This window comes from Ascaphus truei, chromosome 5, assembly GCF_040206685.1.
Source record: "Ascaphus truei isolate aAscTru1 chromosome 5, aAscTru1.hap1, whole genome shotgun sequence".
Taxonomy (NCBI): Eukaryota; Metazoa; Chordata; class Amphibia; order Anura; family Ascaphidae; genus Ascaphus; species Ascaphus truei.
Window position 1 is genome coordinate 25,730,394 of NC_134487.1, and position 20,896 is coordinate 25,751,289.

Here is a 20,896-nt window from a genome sequence, read left to right on the forward strand (position 1 = left end):
TGAGGCTTAGGCACAAGCACACCAGATGTATCAGTGTGGCCAATGAGGGCCAAGGATCTCTAGGAGAAGCAAAGGATACATGTTGCGGGCTTGCAGCTACATTGTCAGTCAGAGTCAGGAGCATCCCAGGGAAGGAGGTAGGGTGCAGGAGTCAGGGACTCCCTGCACTAGGCCAGCAGCCCTAAGGTCCAAGTTAGCCCTGATTCCCCACTAGGTTAGTGAGTGTTGCCAGGGACAGCCCTCAGGTTAGGGACCCTGTCACTTACTGTAGTTAGAGCTGGGGAACAGAAAGGGAAGAAAGGGACAAGCGGGCTGAGTGTTAGTCTGCAGAGCGTTACTGTAGGAATTAGAGGAGGTAAGAGACGTGAGAAAACTGGGGTGGGGGGTTCATAGCGGTAACCAATCCGGGGAGCCATAGCCCAGGGCCGCGTTGCGCGTAGTATGACGCAACTTGGGGGTTCATAGTGGTAACCATTCCGGGGAGCCATGGCCCAGGGCCCGTGTTACGAGTAGGGTGGGTGAAGGGACCTACTGCATAGGATAGGCACCTCCGCAGGCTCTAGGAGTTTTCCTTAAGCCACCTAAGGTTGCTGTGCTGTAGGGACAGCCTATAGTACAGTGTGTGTCACGCTGTTATACTGTAGTGTTAGGTAGGGACTCAGCGGACGCTGCGGTTCCAGTGAAGGAGTTCGGCTCAAGTCGAGGCCACAGAGAATATCTCCAGGTTGGGATCAGACGGAATCAGCGTCTGACCCTTTGCGAAGTGTTGCTGATCCGAGCACCGGAGTGCTCGGCAGGTACTATACAGTCATAAGTGCACCAACGGGCCCTTAGTGTAATTGTGACTGCGCAGTCACCCATTGCCTCTCTCTGCAAGAGTGCGGGACATTGGGTGGGATACTTGGACACTGGGTGGGATCACCTGGTTTTGGGGAAGCGTCCTGCGCGACGCAGTAGTGAGTGTCTCCTCTAGAGCGGGACACCTGTTATGATGGTATTGTTATGATATGTGTTATCTTACGTTCCTAAGTAAAAGGTATTAGTTATTACCCCTTCAGTTGTATGTGATTATTGTGATTGTCCTGCGAGGAACCACTCCCCTTCTGGTGGGAGCCATCGTGGGTGGAGGCGCTGCACCGATGTAAGTGATTACCCCTAGTATAATTGCCCCAGGTTCCCCATGGCGGAAGCTCAGCCCTCCTGTGAGCCAACAGGTAAAGCACCACACCTGGTAACATTGTATGTTCTCTGCACCCCCACACTATATCTGCGATTGGGGGGGAATACCCGTTACATATATATATATATATATATCGGTAAAATAGAAGGCACTCACGGGCTCCCCTTCATTAAAGTATCAATAAGAGTTGATTTATTCTTTATAACATAGAGCGATGTTTCAGCCCCTTAAGGAAGATTTTCCAAGGGGAATGAAACATTGATCTATGATATAAAGAATAAAACCACTTTTTTTGCCACTTTAATGAAGAGCCTGTGAGTGCCTTGTATTTTACAGTTTTCTATGTATGCTCCACTAGTGCACCCAGGCCAGTTGACTAATTCACTTGCATGTCACTCCATTGCAAGTGTGTGTGTGTGTGTGTGTGTGTGTGTGTGTATGTGTGTGTGTGTGTGTGTGTGTGTGTGTGTATTGGTCCACTGAATCCAGGAGCACAATGTAATGTTTGGTGCTTAAGTTACACAGAAATAGACCGCTAGTCAAATCATAGAGTTGTGGGGAAAACAATACGTCCCATTGACAATATACAGTACTTATTGTTATCGTTAACTGTAAAGCGCCAACATACTCCACAGCCCAGTACAAAGGGGTTACATAGGTATGTATAGTACATAAACGGTTACATACAAATGAGGTCGGACATGCACAAACATGCAAAGAGGTAATGAGGGCCATGCTCGTGGGAGTTTACACTCTGGAGGGAACGAGGGACAATGTTGAAACAAGAAGGGAAGGTGGCTGCTTATTGTAGGATAAAGTGTGGCTCAGGTTGGAATACGGTCCAGTCTGACAGCTGAAGCCATTAAGGTTTTGGGGGCGGGGGGAGGGATGTTACATAGGGTGGAGATTGGTCGAGCCGCATAGCTGGTCCTAAGGGGGTTGGAGGGGGAGTTGGATGTTAGAGGTATGGCGAGTAGGATTCCTTGAAAAGTTGACATTTCAGGGAGCTTTTAAATATGTGAAAGCTGGGGGGAGTCTGATGGTGCGTGGTAGGGAATTACAGAGAGGGGGCAGCACGGAGAGAGGGGGCAGCACGGGAGAGAGGGGGCAGCACGGGAGAAGTCTTGTATGCGGAAGTGAGAGAGGGTAAGTTAGGAGAAGAGGCGAATGTTGTGGGAATAATGTAGGGGGCATTTAAGTATGTATTCATTTATTTTATTTATAAAATGTTTTACCAGGAAGTAATACATTGAGAGTTATATATGTCTACATACAAGACATTGCATGCACAGTTAAAGATAATACATGCTATAGGCGCATGTAACAGTTACAGGATGAGGGCTGAGATGTAAGGTGGAGCAGTGTCATTGAGAGCTTTGTGAGACAGAAGTAGGGTTTAAAATGTGATTCTAGAGGTTATGGAAAGCCAGTGTAGGGATTTGCATAGTGGAGCAGCACAAGTGGTGCGGTGAGTGAGGTAGACGAGCATTGTGGATGGATTGGAGTTGGGATAGGCGGACAAAGGGAATGCCAACTAAGAGAAGGTTGACGTAGTTCAGGTGGGGCAAGATGAGTGAGTGAATTAGGATTTTAGATGCATCAAGAGTGAGAAAAGGGCGATATTTTGAAGGTGAAGATGGGGACTAAATGTGAGGAATGAAGGTGAGAACAGAGTCAAAGTTAACTCTAGTCTTGAGGTGTTGATGAGATTATGGTGTTACTGACAGTGAGGGAGAGTGTGGGTGTAGTGGTGGCAGTGAAGTGGGGAAAGTATTAGTTCTGTTTTGGACACGTTAAGCTTCAGGTACTGTAGCAGTGAGACATTCGGGAGAAGATTGCAGAGAGACAGTTGGAGACATGGGACAGGATTGAGGGAAAGGTCAGTGGAGGAGACTAGCACCTAGATGATATTGAAAGTCAAAAGATTGTAGTTGTACACCAAGAGAAGAGGTGTACAGTGGAGTGAGAAGAGCAGAGGTCCAAGGATACAGCCTTATGGGACCCAAACAGAAAGAGGGGGTGAAGATGAGGAGACACCAGAGAAGGAAAAACTGACAGAGCAGTTGGAAAGGTAGGATGTGAACAAGGAGTAGGCTGTGTCACGGAGGCAAGCAGAGAGGAGAGTGTTCAGGGAAAGTGGGTGATCAAAAGTGTCAAAGGCAGCAGAGAGATCCTGGAGAATTAGTAGGGAGAAGTGACCCTTAGATTTAGCTGTGAGTAGGCCATTGGCCACTTTTGTTAGTGCTGTCTCAAGGAAGATAAGAGGATGCAAACCAGATTGCAAAGAGTTGAGCAAGGAGTTGGAGGTGAGAAAGTGCACTACTATTCACTTAAGTGGAAGATAATGCATTGTGAGCTGCGTGTTATTCCACTTCTCCAAGTATTGAATACGCGCCAAATTGACTTAATCCAAGCCACAAAGAACTGACGCCAGACCACTTCAAAGCTGTTGTATATATGATCTTAGCCACACTGCCCTACTGAAAATTCTCCAGCACAGGAAAAATATCTTAATAACATATTGAATAAGGGGCTTAGACCTGTGGCAATCTTCAAAAATTGTCTATGATATCAGTAACACTTGAACTGCCAAAGGTCTATGGTTAAAAATGCAATCTTCCTAGTGTTTTTTGTCCATATATTGATGAAGGAGCACCCTCTTATTTTGTAGGTGTTCCTCTCTGAAAAGAAAACCAAAGATGACATTTTGGAGATATCTAGTTATAAAAAATAGTTGTTGGAAATAAAATGCAGCCTAAAAACCTGTGTCTTATTTCAACTACATTGGGACACGAGCGGCTACTGCAGATAGTGTTTCCACACCTTCACCTGAAATAAGTCTATTCACTAACAGTCATGCATGCGTTCAATGACAGGTCAGCAGTGACTTGAAGTTGTCAAAATGTACGCTTCAATTTTGATAAAGAGCTCTCTGATTCTCACCGTGATCCACTTTACCAATCCAGAAAAAGAAGAACAATGAAAAATGAATCACGACAAAGGGAATTGTTGGTATGTGTTCCTTTTTGATTTGGCTTTATTGATTTCATTGGTAATATTTTACTCTATCCCTTGAATCCAGGTTTCCACGCATGGTTTCTCAGTAATAGAAAGTGGCAGGAACATGACAAAATAGGGTCCCAGAGACCGGGAGCAGCCGTTTCAAAGGGAACCAAAGAAAAATAAATATATTTTTGAGTGGAGTAGCACTTACTGCTGTTTTGAGGGCTGAACCTGGGGAGGAACCCTGTTAGGCCCGAAGCCTGATCAGTCTCAAGGAGCAAGGGAAACAGCATCTTTATAAAGCATTCTATGCAGTAGCTACTTCTACTTGAGTTGATGTGTAGAAGTTTGGAAGGATACAGCTATTGTGTTTCCAAGGACCAGTGAGAGCACTGGAATACCTCCCTGCCTAAAGGAGAGAGAGGAGAGAGAGAATTCTACTTATAAAACTTTTAGGTCAGTTGCCCTTAGTCAAGATGGCCCTGGAAACATGACCACTTCCTGGTACTCTTTGGCTCAGAGGCCATCTTTGTCCACCCTGGGGAAGCAACAGCTCAGCGTTTTTTGTACCACTGCACTAAAAGACTTCCTATTTATACAAAATTATGTAAAAACAAAATGTACCGAGCAGTGTAGAATGCTGATTAAAAGCCCTGGTTGCATAGCCAGCTATTTAGTTATAGTCCAGCAATTAGCCCACAACGAACGCATTATGCACGGTATGGTATAACACATGATTTTCTAAGCTCGAGTAAGGGGTTTTGCAGCACAATCCCGTGCTAACTGCCGTTGAATTGAATAGCATTTACCGCTGGAGTGCATTGCAGTGCCCTGTACCAGAGCTTAGTGAATCTCCTCCTAACACCTGAGTAATATTTGCACCTTTCCACCACAGGTGTAATTGAGTTTGGAGCCCTTTCCGGGCATGAATGCTGTATGGAACTCCTCGGCACATATTCTCCTCTCATCAACCACCTGCTCCACTCCTTTATCATGGATGCTGGCCAGCAATGCAATAAAGGTTTTCGGGATTATAAAAGAGAGGCCATGGAGTTCCTGGAGACATATAGTAAGCTATGGTGGCAAACACGTCAGCAACAATTCTCTACAATTTACACTTATTTTTAGTACTCTTTTACTGAAAGAATGGGAGATGCATGGAACAGCCGCACTGTAGAAGCATTTGCAAAGTATGGATGAAGGAGGCTTACATGCTGCTGTACATTTATTGCATTACAGTAATGTTTCAGGGGCGCAGCCTCTTCCTCAGACATGCTCACCCCTAAAACGTTACCTTTGCTGCTCATGCTCAAGTAATCCAGTAAATATACAGTAGCATTTATAGCAACTAAGACCTGTGTGCCTCTTCCATACATCGCAAGTGCAGTACATAGCAAGGATCGAGCACCAGGGAGACTGCCACTACAACACCCTAGAGAGTATGGAGTGTTGAAATGTTGGAGTGCTGGAGTGTTGGAGTGCTGGAGTGTTGGAGTGCTGGAGTGTTGGAGTGCTGGAGTGTTGAAATGTTGGAGTGCTGGAGTTTTGGAATGTTGGAGTGCTGGAGTGTTGGAATGTTGGAGTGTGGTAGTAACACCCATAAGGACATTTTATTAACTGTAGAAGCTTTGGAAGTAAACACAGCACAAGAATGGGGCACAGAGACACAGGTAATTCACAGACAGACACAAAGGGAATTTTAAATGGTTAAAATCTTTAGATCAACTAGCATAAGCATTAATACTGTAGGTAACATATACAGACTAGGTGGGCTAAATGCTCTCCATGGCTACTTTTCAGAAGACGAGAAGGCTAATGAACAATACAGTAACTTCCATCCGATTGAACGCCGGTTACTGTGCACTGCATCACCTCTCACCATATTGCATAATGGGGATTGGTCAATGCGCCCTCATTTTGTGTTTACATGAGCATTTTACTTTATTTTAACACCAAGCAGTCAGCTTGGAGCGGCAGAGCAGATGGGAGGTAAGGGAGCGTTCCATTAGGAAGGATGATTTTGAGCTTCGGTAACAGTAAGTGCACCTTAATTAGCTAAGGGCCATAATTAACCCGTTCACTGCTGGAAAGCCCCAGGGGTTAATAAGCACTAGCTTTCTCAAAGGGGAATAACACATGCAGAACAAAACTAAATAATGACATACAATTAATTAAGAAAAAATTAATAGGGTAATTGTTACGGCATAGCAACATTTGATTATGTATATACTGTATATATATATTTTTATATATATATATATATATATATATATATATATATATAATCTGACATATTTTTTAAAAAAAGCTGCACATTATGCATATGTTTTATGTGTATAATGTATTCACATATACAGTAGCATTAGCCATGTTGTCAGTATGCAAATTTACTTAGCAACAATTTATGCAAACAGACAAAATCTATAATTAAATAGCTCATTCAGAATAATTAACTGCTTCTCCTAAGTATAGTTTCCAAAGGGTACATCAATCTTATAAGTATTGCAGAGTCTCTGATATGAAATTGAGAGGAATACCGTATGTTGCTCTGCAATTTAAAATTACCTTTGTGATTATCTGCAATGCTCTACTTGATTCTAAAATATATTTCACTCCAGCAGAATCAAGTTTTCAAAAGTCCTTAAACTAAGTAATTTAATTCCAATGAACATAGTAAGTAAAATATTAGCTGATATTCCATCCTATACTCATACACCAAAAGCTGCAGTAACAACAAATACAGTAGGTACAGTAAGTATGCTGGATAACAGCAGTGACCATATCAAAATGCCCCAGTACATACAGTAGTTATGACAAAAGACAGGCGTGCCCAATGCTACATCCAACTGACAAAACGTATATGGTAATAAGTATAAAGTTTAAATACTTCAATAATAATAATTACTTGGTTAGTTAGTTAAACCCTTTGGCCAAAGCGTTGTAAGCCTGCATACCAAACGTCAAGGTATAACCAAAAATGTAGGTCCTACACTACACTGTGAACCCTTCCTTTTACCTCTGTATGAGGGGAAAGAACCATAGTACTGTAGGTCCTGTTCTTGCAGCAAAGTGAAAAGACCTTCCAAGTTAAAAAGGTGAGGAGGAGTGAGCTCTGGGGGAGGTGTCACACCTACCTCCATACAACTGTTACCAGTCAGAAATTGAAAAATATATATATTATGATGTCACTGTGTTACATCATAAAGCATAGGTGTGTGTAATAATACCTATAGATTTAATTCCATTCATACAGCTTTTTTGTGCTGGTACTGGGAGTTTTCTTAATTTATTTCTCACCTGGTACACAGCTCTGGAAAAACACCACGGTTTCAGCACCAGCTGCAGGACCCGTAGGTTTCCATATCGACATGTACGAAGTGCCCGGGAAGTCAGGTTCCATACTAGGCTGTCCCAGGTATACATTAAATCCTCAAAGCTTAAAAGCACAGCAGCCATCCTGCTCACATCAATAAGGAATGAACAAAGTGCAAAGCAGGTAACTGGGATCCAGAATCCTTTGATGCACCAAGTTCAAAGTGCCACGTGAAACTTAATACAAGCGGAAAACACCGCAGACTATTTTTTTTTTAAATCCACGCTCTTGTCTTTCAGATAATGTGTCCCAAGAGATGTCTTTGTGTATTTAAAAAAAGATCCAAATATTTCACGTCCACTGCTCCCTAGACAATGGATAAGACATTCCACTGCGCTCTGAGGATTGTTTCTCATGCAGCGCTCTGCTTCAATTCTGCGACTTCTCAGCTGTCTGCAGTGAAACTAAGAAATACACTTACATCCAAAGTTATCACCTCATGCTGGAACTGCTGGGATTCCGTCCAGGGAAAGGAAATGTCGTTTGGCTGCCAACATTCCTGGGACGGTCCACATCGCTGCTTAACCATTTCAAACTTAAATAAAACAACCCGTTAAAAAAACACAGGTCTCGAAAGCACACTTTCAGGCGGACGATTTCCCACCAAATGCTGAAATATAAAGTAGTACTGAGAACTGTAAAAACATGAAACCCAGCCAAAAATTCTGTTTTATTATTTGCTCTGGCAGCAAAGGGCTTGAGGAAAAAGATCATATCCTTGTCGCTGCCGTTATTTTGAGTTTCTACCCATGCAGTACTCATACCGGCAGACGATTTTACAGCCTGCCTTGAGTGGAAGTATGATACTTGGATTAGAGCAGGGGTGGCCAACTCCAGTCCTCAAGGGCCACCAACAGGACAGGGTTTCAGGATATCCCTGCTTCGCCACAGGTGGCTCAGTCGTTGACTGAGCCCCTGATTGAGCCAACTGTGCTGGAGCAGGGATATCCTAAAAGCCTGACCCTTGAGGACTAGAGTTGCTCCAACCCTGGTTTAGTTTGTGTAAGGTTAACACACCAGTGATCCTTAGGCCGCGCGTATAGTTCCCGCGACGGCGCCGCGTGACGCCACCCGTCGCCGCTAGCGAAAGTTGTATTTCGCTTTGCAGCGGCGTCGCGGGAGACCAGGCCATTGATTGGCTCAGGGGCTGTCACATGAGGCGACAGCCCCTGAAAAATAAAATATTGCCGGCTTCAAAAAATCGCGTCGCCACATCGCTTTGTCGCCGTCACGCTTACGCGGCGGGCAATGCATTTGTTTTCGGGCGACGTCGCATCACCGGCACTATAAGCGCGGCCTTAAAGGTATTCTAGAAACCATGTCCCTTTCTTTATTTAGGCAGGGTTATTGCAGTATGTTGAGGTGGGCGACTGTCCAGTTGATACTGATAGTGTCACTATAATGTCAACAGTGACCGGCAATCCAAATGGCTCAAAGAGACACAGGCGTGGTATGCGCCCCATTTCTTAAGTAGGAATGCTATATTTAAACAGATATGCGCTGCATAAAAGAACAGAATAATGAAAGAGTTCAATACACAGAGAGACCGCGTTCCCAGAGACTCTGCAGAATGCGTCCGGCCCACCAGTGCTGGACCTGGCTGAGCTGCTGCTTTTAAATGGCTCTTGAAGCACATTTTTGCATTTTGCTGTGTGTTAACACTGAAATAATTTAGGAGAGCTTTGAATTCATAGCCACAATTAATTGTTCTCAATATGTTCCTGACAAGTGTTTTTTGGCTGGAATTTATAGCTGGCCTGTTCTCCATGTGACAAATTATACTTCACTTTTCTTTTTGCTGTTGCAATACTTTTGTCTTTTACATCTTGTTATTTTTCTGGGTACTTTTTAGATGAGGTCATCTCATCACTTTGGGTTCGGTTTACATACTATTACTTCATAAATATGTATTATTATTCAGTGCTAATGTACAATGCAGAAGAGAATGTATAGTCCCAGTCACCCTCTGTTTCCAAGAGCTTACAATCTACATTTTTGCTCTTGATGCTTAGGGAGTAAAAGATACATCCCTTGGATGAGCTGCAATTGGGCAAATACAGTATGTTATCCCATGCCAAAACATTACAACCAAGCTACTGTATGATTTTCCCACTTTGCATATTCTGTATTGCAGACTATTTTATGTTTAGCAGCTAACAGTATGCAGGGATTTTTGTGCAACTAAGCAACATTTTTATAAATCTCTCCTGGAAATGGAATTAGCAACATAAATTGACGTTATAACTGGAGACTTAAAATAGTATAACGGTATGGGGAAGATGTATCCATTTTTGAATAGGGGATACATTGTAAACCTGTACTTGTCTTGCTGTTATCATGTATATGACATCTCTGTTAAATGCTTCACTGTATAATGCGCTTCTATAGGAGTAAAGGGTATAACCTAATTTATTAGTAGCAGTCTGAAACTGGGCTCCTCACACACAGTGAACAATGGGAGGTTTGGACCATCTCCAGAAGTTCCCAGTCATTCTGGCTTTTGAGGGACAGGGTACACCTTAATCTGAGGCGCAACAGAGATTTGGGTATCAAAAAGGCCAGTTCATGCCTGGGGTGGTCAACCGTTCAAGCTAGTAGAAAAAGAATAACGGGGAGGAGGAGGAAGAGTTAGTGCTACTTTAAATACAAAGTTGAGTAGAGATAAAAGTCTAGGTCAGTTTCATGGATATTGCCCGTCGATGTTATGCTTATGATTTGATCATATTTTCGTAGATTCTGTGTGTTAATTCAACACTTTACCTAAAACATTATTTATTTTCTAAACACCCTGGGGATCATGTGTCAAGTTGACTAAATTAGCTACAAAAAAGAGAGACTAAAGGCTGAATAAGACAATAACTGAAATACTTTTTGTGGGTTCCAGACCATTCCAGTGTGGTGCAGAATCCAAAACATTGCTTCTGTCTTCTATGAATATCATCTAACGCTAAAGTGGCGGTGCGCAACTGGGGGACGGGAGAGTTTGTAAGGGGGAACAGGCGGTTACAGAGGCCCCGCGCTCTTCCCCACGGCCTTTAAATTAAAGGCGCGAGGCCTCTGTAACTCACTTACCTGCTCTCTGCAGGTCTTCGGCGACGCGTCGCCATGGCGCGTGACGTCACGGGTCGTCATGGCAACGCGTGTCAAATGACACGGCGGAGTCACGTGACGTGGCGTCACATGACCCACTACATCATTTGACGCCGAGTTATTGGGAGAGGGGGGCCATACACGTTGCGGCTCCAGGGCAGGGGGGCGCAGCTCAAGATGTTTGCGCACCCCTGCACTAAAGCATGGCGCTTCAAAGACAACTATGAAGTTCTACTTAATTTTTAAGCCCATTTATGGTGAAGACCCTATTAGCTGTTAGTCAAGAGCAAGTTTCTAACAATACATAAATGGAAACTCTACTTGATGGGTTTATTGTAGGGTTGCCACATTTAAGTTTTGTAAATACGGGACACCAAAATCCAGTAGGAAAATTACATTGAAATCCAGACATTTCCAATATGTTTTCATGACCAAAACACACGCCATTTCTCTCCCCCCATCTCTCTCTCTCTCTCTCTCTCTCTCTCTCTACCACCTACATCTCTTAGCCCCCCTCCTCTCTCAGCCACCATCCTCCCTGCTCCACACAGCTCCCCTCCTCCTCCCCACAGTTCCCCCCTTTCTCCTCCTTCTCCCAGCTCCCCTCCTCCTACTCCTCCTCACAGCCACCCTCCTCCTACTCCTCCTCACAGCCACCCTCCTCCTTCCTCACAGCTCCCTTCCTTCCCCTCCTCACAGCCCCCCTTCTCCTCAAAGATCCCCTCCTCCTCCTCCTACTCCTCACAGCTCCTCTCCACCCACTACTCTCAGCCCCGCTCCTCACAACCCCTCTTCTCCTCACAGATCCCCTTCTCCTCTTCCTCTCAGCCCCCTGCCTCCTTCTCACTGACCCCCTATTGCTGTGCAGCACTTACCTGGTGGCAGACAATTCAGGGACGAAGGTCCGTCCGGCAGCAACAGGAGGAAGATGACAGTGGTGCAGAGGAGGTCCTTGGTGGTGGAAGCAGAGGGCAGCGGTGGCGCCCACCCCTGCAGAAACTGGAAGTGACTTTCGGGTCATATACTGCTGGGGTGGGCTCCGTCGTTGCCCTCTGCTGCTACCACCATGGTCCTCCTCCTGAGCTGCCTTCATCCGCCGCACCGCTGCACCGCACCGCACCGCCGCACCGCTGCCACTGTCAGCCAGAGCTTCATCCCTGAGTTGCCCCATGTCCCCTGAAATACGGGACAATTATGCATCCCGACAGACCTTTCAGGGACAATGAATTGAAATAAGGGACAATATTGTATATACAAGACGTCTGGCAATCCTAGTTTATTGATGCATAGAAAGTGGCAAAAATGATGTTAATACACACATATTTTGGTACATTATTTATTTATAAAATATTTTACCAGGAAGTAATACATTGAGAGTTACCTCTCGTTTTCAAGTATGTCCTGGGCACAGAGTTAAGACAAATAATACATGGTTACAAATACAGTTACATAAATGAACAGGGTATACATTATATACAAGACATTGCATGCACAGTTAAAGAAAATATATGTTATGGGCGTATGTAACAGTTACAGACCAGATTAAAATGTGAGACAGCCAGTGTTCAAAGTGCAATAAATGTGTAGGGGAACTAGGTTTTCTCGCTGGAGAGTAAAATACTCCTCTACATGGTGACACTGACAAAGCTCTTTTAGGAACCATTTGAAATTGTTTGAACCATATTGATGCTATAAGAACAGTAAATAGAAGAAACTTCTAAAAATTATTTTATTATTTAGAAAAAAGTGCAGTTTTGGGATTTTAAATCAAAAATGCTCCCCATGAGCCTATATAAATGTAAGTCATATACTGTTAGTGCCCCCTAAGCATGTCCTGCTCTTTTGTTGTTAAAAATCATGGTTTAACCTCTTGCTTCTGATGTTACCATGGAACCTTTAGGCCGAGCTCAGACTGGCTGCTATGTTCGCCTTTATTGGCTGAACCAGCTCAAATGACGCGACTACAGCTCAAAATTTCAAGCATCGTAGCATCCTGTCTGATCTGGGCCTTAGACTGCACTGGACTCTGGGGAGAGCTCTATTTTAACCTCCTGGACACCTAATACGGCTGAACCTCATTATAACGCAATCCTTGGGGTCCGCAGAATGAGACCGCGTTATAACCGGGGTCGCGTAAATTTCGCCACGCGAGGACTTATCGGCATCTGCATTTCTCTCTGTCTCTCCCTGCCGTAGACTTTCGAGCACAGAGGAGGGTCACATGACACACACACACACATCCCCCTACACATCCCCCTACGCCATGTGGGAATGTTTTTTTCTTTTTTCTTTAAACATTCAAAACATGTGTATGTGTGTGTGTGTGTCTGTTAGCAATAAAGCATTGAATGTTTAAAAAAAAAAATGGAGATGTTTTTAAATCGGGAGCCACAGTTAGACCGCGTTATAAGCAGATCCGCGTTTTAGCGGATCGCACTATAACAGGGTTGAGCTGTATTTCAAATGCTTATATCTTCTAAATGGAGTATCAGATTTACAGTGTTGGAAGGGACATGAAGATATCTCTAAAGTAAAACTAAAATAATAATAGTATGTACCACTCGGTACCATCCAACAGGAGGAAAAAGCAAAAGAAAACTAAGCATCTAATACCTAATTATTCTGAAGTTAGAATTATTCCACTGAAAGGCAATTGGTGCGTGTCCCAGAATCTTAAATTCTCACTTATTTGGTTCCTTTGACCCTGGCAGTTTTAAGGTACATGTATAAAAGAGGTCATCTTTAAAATAAGCCTGGAACCCCCTCACAACCTCTCTCCCCCTGTAAAAAAACAAACAAACATTTTTGATGTATGAATAGAGCTTATCAGTATCAGTTTTAATCACATTTGAGATAAATGGCCATCCAAAATATTGTTGAGCAGGGCCTACAAATCTAATTACTTAACCACCAAGACGGGCAGGCTGGGCGCTTCATGCATATACCCTTTTGATTCTTCCGACTTAAAAAAGACAAAGTAATTGAAAACTGGAGTTCATACAACCCCAATGCTGTTGTGTTTCTCTATATTCTCATCCAGCTCATTAGCAGGCACATCCTGTGTCTGGCACACACATTTCGCAGGGAAGGTCTGCTCATTTGTAGGCCTCTCCCTCGCTCTCTCTTTGAAGAGCCAAGCTTGGTCTTAAATAGATAACAGATTTCAGGGCCTTCCAAATACAGATCTATGGAAATGATTTTAATGAAGCAGCCAGCTTAGTCCAATATGAGACATCGAGTGTTGCTAATGGCTACTTTTGGTTGATTGGCCTAAGTAATGAAAATGGAAAGGGCTGCACATTTCAAACAGAAAACATGCTAAATAGTATATTTGGACTTGTCACTTCTGACATTGTAAGCCAAACTATGTGCAGGATTTTACAGACACACTATTTCCCTACCGGCGGGCGTGTGCACGCACGACCACGTGCGTCACACTCGTGAAACGTGCACTAGGCTGGAGGCCATTGTGAGGCGATCGGGAGCTGTGGTGGAGGTTTGGCGGACGCATCACGCAGCGGGTTCGCCCTCATTGGCTGAACCGCTCACATGAGGCTTCCGTCGCGTGAAATGTTTTTCAATCGTAGCTTCAAAATTTGCACACTATGGGTGGCCTCATTGAGGAACACACATTTGTGTTTGCGGCGCGCAATGTCGCACGCATCGAGTATAATCGCGGCCTAAGAGTTCATAATTGATAAGTTTGGTGGCTGGGGCACAAGAAGATGCAATGACATGGCCAAGGTTCCAAGGAAGAGACCATGGGATTCAATCTCACTTCACATACTGCACATTTAAAGCCAGTGATTACCACTAGGTCAGTTCATCTCCAATCTAGTAGACAGCAGTAATCCTGAAAAAGGGTAAGAGAGCTAACTGCTATAGCCAGTGAATGCAAAGGAGTTTGATCTCTTAAATGGAAGAATCAATGCTATTCTCTGTGGATAAGTCACATTTTCTACCGATGCGTCAGAAAAATTAGATTGTAAGCCACCGTGTATAAGGTTTATTTTGTCTTATTTAGCTACAATGCTAAATAAATTAATTAAGTATTTATTTAAAATGTTTAACCAGGAATCATACGTCCCATGTATGTCATAGGACTATAAATAGAGTTAATATAACGGTTCTCCGATGCCCTTTAGTAAAAATCTATTTTAGTTTTGACCATAACCTTCTAGCACATTTCTGTATCTTGGGCTCTGTCATTATAATTATTCACTACACGCCTGCAATAAAAAAAAAAACTTAGGAAAATCGGCCTGTTGCTCTGCTCTGTGAAGAGTTCGCACAATACTAATGCATACAGACACTAATTGCAAACAGGTACTGCGTGTTTTTTATGCTAAAACTGAATTACAATGTTGCCTATGGCAAAATCCTAGGTCATATAGTCTGCTAAATTACACGGCTGCATTTCTTGGTGTGCTGGGAATATGTTTTAATAAAGTGCATGGAAAATCAACGAATATTTCATCAACTGAGCCACACGGGAAAACATGACCAAAATGCTTAGGTTTATATCTGCAGTGACACAAATATTTGGACATATTCCCCATGTTGTGTACGAGAGTCATTTCGAAAGCCTGGGAAAGTGCAAGGAAGGAGCTGACCTCTCCAGAGCAGCAAGCAAAGAAGCCGTTTTTAGAAACATTCCCAAAGATCCGGAAAGTCATTATCAGGCTGACCCCGCGGTCATAAAACGACACAGTTTACAGTATAAATGATCCAACTGTGTTTTCTCCAGTCTATACTTTCAGGCTGCAAAATAAACAACCCCCTTTTTTTTAAAAGAAACTCTTGTGGAGGGATGAACTTATATCAGAGAAGTTGTTAGAGGATTCCTTGACATCTACAGGAAAATGTATCACGCTTCTAATTTCTCCTGCAATCTCACGTGGAAATATGGAAGGCTCTCTGAGTTTTTTTATCTGTGAGAGAGGAAAGTAATTTTCTCACTGTATAATTAACAAGATATATATAAGATATATATATAAGATAAGATATATAAATAAATATATATATACAGTATATATATATAATGTTATTTAATACTTTATAAACATACAGTAGTACCAAACTCTCAAGAACATCAATTTCCCATACTGTAGGTAAATCCCAACTCAACCCCTTTAATACAAGAGGGACCACCGATGCATTGCATAGGAGGTAGGAGTCCAGCCAACAGAACCTCGTACATTCTAAATATCAGTAGCTCCCAGCAAAAGTGCCTCCCAGTTATAGCTTCTCTGGATGCGTTTATTGGCTATGCACTTCTTTAACCCAGCCTGTGCTGAAAAGCTGTGTAATACGCCAGGCAAAAGATTATATAAAGTTGACACACTGTGTGCTCATTTGCATGTCATTACCCAGAATCCCCGGATGCAGTGGAAGCACTGTGTGCCAAGAGATAATGGGGAAACATAGGGTTACAGATCTTTCTGAGACATGCAAAGCTACCACATGTGGTATTATTACTATTTGCTGTATACTATACGGTGGAGGTTTTTACTCACTTTTTTTTACTCACCATAAGTTTTTTCAATGGGAACTTTTATAGTGTTGTTTAGTGTCCAGTAGTGAAACTCAGGAACTGTAAATGGAATTGTTTAGCCATGCAAAGTTTAGCATCTTATAGCAGTATTTGCACAATCATTGCCAGAGGAGAGGCCCAGATATGCATTGCTGCATTTATACTTTATCTCCGTAACATAGCTGCAAATCGGAAAAGGACTTTTTCCTACTGATCCTCAACCCCATTCAAAATTCTACTACAACCAGCTTGTGCCATTATCTTTGGAAAAGAAAGGGGAAGCAGTGCCAGGGATCCAATCAGGAAGCACGCTTAAATTCACAGTAAAAACACATAAAGGGTAAGGATTGCACCCGCCGCCATGAATAAAAATACAGCATATCAACAATCTCCTCCAGTCAGGGAGCTCTGGGGTGCCAGCTCTGCTACTCGGGTGTGTGTGCTGTGTATACTCGCCCCGTTGGTCCCCCAGATGAAGATTGGCTGTGATTTCCTGTACCTCTGAAATCATGGGAGCCGGAGCGAACGCACATCTGGGGCACCAACGCACAGACACCGACGTGGTGATCATACACTAGCTTAAACATATATACATCCTTTAAGAGTTTACTCATATTCACGTTATATTTATATTTGAGAGTGATATAGTGCTTCTCTTTTTTGGCAAAGGAGTGTTGAAGGCTGCGGTTAGGATTCAGGCCCGGGATTTGTTCATCATATATTATACAGAGAGCCTTATTCTAAGAGGACAATAGACTTTGGCGTATACAGAATTACCCCCATAATGCAAGAAAGATGTACCATTGATTCTGCAGGCAACACAACATATTGCATTATAATGCAACAGAGTTTCCAAACTATTCAATGGCAGCTTTGATGCAGAATATCCTAACATATTCCACCAAAATGGAACGACGATGCATGCTTCATCTGTATACCGAGATAAGTAAGCTAATGGTTCTCCAAACATATGTTGGTTCACGAGATATCAGAGTCTGAGAACCCCTGTTCCAGGCCGTAACGGAGGAAAGAAATGATCTACTGGTCACCTTCAAAATAAGGAACAGGCATAGAACAAAGAACGGTAAAGTAAAAGTGATGAAAGAAATAAGTGATTGGTCATCACTTGAGTTTAGGCGTCAAGTTCACCTTTCCTGTCTTGCCTTCAAATACTTTCTGGGCAAGCTACCCAGCTATCTGAACAAGCTCCTCACCCCTACCACACGCATCACTTATCATCTGAGATCTGACTCCAAAAGACTGTTCATGGTCCCAAGGTCCAACAAAGTATCCGGCCGTTCCTCCTTCTCTTACCGTGCACCCCAAAACTGGAACAATCTACCGGAGACTCTCACTGCCGCCACCAGTCTAAGTTCTTTCAAAACTAAAGCTCTCTCACATTTTAATCTGGTCTGTAACTATTACATTTGCCTATAATATATATTATCTCTAACTGTGCATGCTATGTCTTGTATTTAATGTATACCTGTTCACTTATGTAACTGTATTTGTAACCATGTATTATTTGTCATCATAACTCTATGCCCAGAACATAATTGAAAACGAGAGGTAACTCAATGTATTACTTCCTGGAAAAACATTTTATAAATAAATAAATAACATATAACTGACCCTTTAAATTCAAAGTGCTTTTTTTAACAAACGATACTACCTTCGCCAACAGGTGTAGTTATTTATTTTTTTTAACCTTCTGATAATGCAGAATATTACGTTGTCACGGAGAATGCCACATGGTTTCCATAGGATGCAAAGGCAGTGATAACTCATAATGCAGGATAATCCATAGCGGGAGCTATAACCCTCGCTGCATTGGTACCGTCCCTCTCTCAGTGAATAGAAGATTCATGTCATATGTGTTTGCTATTGATCCTGCTGTGAAAACCCCCATCAGTTAAACTGTTGATCTGCACCTAGACGTCGGTGTACCAGAAAAACGCAAAGTTCCTATTCTTTTTTTTCCCCAGCGATATTTTTAGCCAGCATGACTGCAATAAATGGGATTTGTCCGATACAGATCCGAACACTGGCTGCATTCATTGAACTATACAAAGTACTTCTTTTTTTTCCTGATCATACGGAGCGATAAAATTAAAGCCACTTCAATATATCCGGTCATATGTCTTATTGTGACCATTCTCACATGCTCACAAGCCCAAAAAAAGAGACAGAGCGATTGCAAGTTGTGGCTGGAGTCCCCGAGCCCAGCTAATCGTCTTGGATGTGAGCGGAGTTAAAGAGGTGCAATGTTTGTACTTTGATACATTAACATTAGGAGGCGATACGAATAACGCTCCTGTAAGCATTGGTTTACATTAAGAACAAAATGGGAATTTGTATCCCTTAAAGCAGCAGTCCAAGTTGCCGTTTTTTTTTTGCATTTTAGTTATTTTTCCCTTTAGTATGTGCATCAGTATAATTCACACAATAACAAGTAATTAGCTTATTAGGGAGAATAAGTGGCCAGTGAGTAAAGACACTGACTGGCACTGAGTTTGAAGCAGAGGAACCTGGTTCTATTCCCGGCTCCTTGTGACGTTGGGCAAGTCACTTTATCTCCCTGTGCTTCAGGCACCAAAAAAATAGGTTGTAAGCTCCACACGGCAGGGACCTGTGCCTGCAAAATGTCTCTGTAAAGCGACACATAAAACTAGCAGCGCTATACAAGAACATGCTATTATTATAATAATTATTATCTATGTTGCTGATCGATCCGTTCTCCTGTGACTGTTCAGCAAAGATTCGGCTCGGGGGTTCACTTAACGGCTGTCAGAAGAAGAGGACCAAAAGATGTCAAGTTCTGTTGGGGATGATCATGTGACCAGGCAGTCGCTAGATACAATTGGTGCACTGCTAGAGAGAGGGCAGGGTTTAACAGGGGGTGTGTAATGGTGTTGTTCAGGGAGCACAGAATCATATGTGGAATATAAAGAAAAAGGCATACATAGTGCAAAATTGTATGTAATCCAAACTGGTATAAGTCTTTTACAAGTGGGCAATGTCACAACTCACATGGCCCAGTAAGGTCAAACAGCGCTAAAATGTATATTTTATGGATATCTCCCCTTGTTACATTATAATACATAAAATATGTAATTCAGAGTTGTTGTTTTTTTTTTTTTTTTTTTAATGTTACAAGTATTTTCTCATAGTACAGAATTGATTTATTAAAAAAAAAAACCACACATGTAGCATATTGCTTGGTCTGCAGCATTAATACCTAGCCTCCTGTAATTTTTTTGTGGCCATTACCACTCTACAAGTAGAATAGAGGAAATTGGAGGAGCTCTACAGCAGGGGGAACAACTCCAGTCCTCAAGACCCCCAACAGGTCAGGTTTCAAGGCTATCCCACCTTCAGCACAGGTGGGTCAATCAGTAGCTTAGTTTTCGACCGAGGCACTGATTGAGCCACCTGTGCTGAAGCTGGGATATCCTTCCAGCCTGACCTGTTGGGCGGGGAGGGGGGGACGTCTTGAGGACTGGCATCGCGCACCCCTGTTCTACAAGATGGAGGTTTTCCAATCCCTGCATGGTAAATAAGGCTAGCCTAAGGACCACCACAGTTACTAGCTAAAAAGTTTTATTTGAATAAAAAAAAGGGGGGGTCAAAAAGAATAAATAACAAATGAGATAGATTAAAATCTTCATGTAACATGTAATATGTCTCACTTCCCTAGTAAGTGAGTCTAACAACAACGAAGCTGACTCAATTCCAGGCGCTGGGTGAGACAGAGCGTATGTTTCCTACCATTGCCTTAAATGATTGTCATTTAACCTGTTCAGTGCTGAATGCACCTTCAGAGTTAACGTTTTTGCTGTGATATCCGGTTGGATCTGGACCTCAGACATTTGCCTAACATACACATGAAGGTCGCACAGCATACAAAATGAATGACATCTTGAACGATTCTCCTTTGAATCATGCCTTTGATGCTTCCATCCAGACCACATATCTTAATAATGGGGAAAAAATTATGTTTGAAACGGAAAGCAGATGGGAACAGAAAGCACTAAAGCCTCATTCCAAATGCAAGTCCTTTCCGAGACCCAGTTGCAACTGGTTTATTTTAGGAACGGGCACAAAGACTTAACATTTTGTGGCATTTGGGCTGCAGCTGACGCTGAAACGATTGGGTGTGTTTCTCTCCGTTCAATTTCCAAGAGAAACGGGAAATACAGTACAACAAAATTAAGACAGGCAGTCAGTGATTCATTTTCCAAGAGTGTCCAGTAGACAGCAGATTGAGCTGTTCAGACAGCCCAAATCTGCAGCCAATGAGGATTGATGGTCTTGATTTAGAAATATATGACTCATTCCCCACCGCCCTCTCCCCCTGGTCGCTGCTTTAAACGGCTGTCGTCTCTTACACTATGAAACATGCCATTCAATGACCCTTATCTTCATAAATAAAGAAATCATATGCCCACTCTTATCTGTAACCCGGCTTCCTGTTACCAAGGAACACATCCTACAGTTTAATAAGCAGATTTTTTTTAAAGTGTTCAACTATTTGGGGGGGGGGGGGGGGGGGGCGAGGAGGGTGCTTCCTGTTTCTAAATAAATAGGCTGCAGCTGTGAGGCAGCTGTAAAACATGAAATATATTCAGATCCCAATTCACCCATTACATCTGCAGCTGAAGGACATGGCAGATAAGACATCCAAATGCTAAAAAAATAAATGAAAATAATGGACAGT

General features: G+C 42.8%; 1 protein-coding gene across 7 annotated transcripts in view; it reads right to left on the reverse strand.

Moving 5' to 3' along the window:
- FRMD4A (FERM domain containing 4A) overlaps positions 1 to 20,896 on the reverse strand; it is a 523,694-nt gene that overhangs the window by 321,307 nt on the left and 181,491 nt on the right. Inside the window, exon 1 of one of the 7 annotated variants that reach the window (XM_075599519.1) lies at positions 7,481 to 7,949. The exons of 4 other annotated variants lie outside the window; for them this stretch is intronic. In XM_075599519.1, coding sequence (XP_075455634.1) covers positions 7,481 to 7,639 — 159 coding nt within the window. In that variant the 5' untranslated portion in view covers positions 7,640 to 7,949. Of the gene's footprint in view, positions 1 to 7,199; positions 7,239 to 7,480; positions 7,950 to 20,896 lie in introns of those variants that run through there. 2 more of the 7 variants (XM_075599518.1, XM_075599525.1) reach the window with 2 other exon arrangements.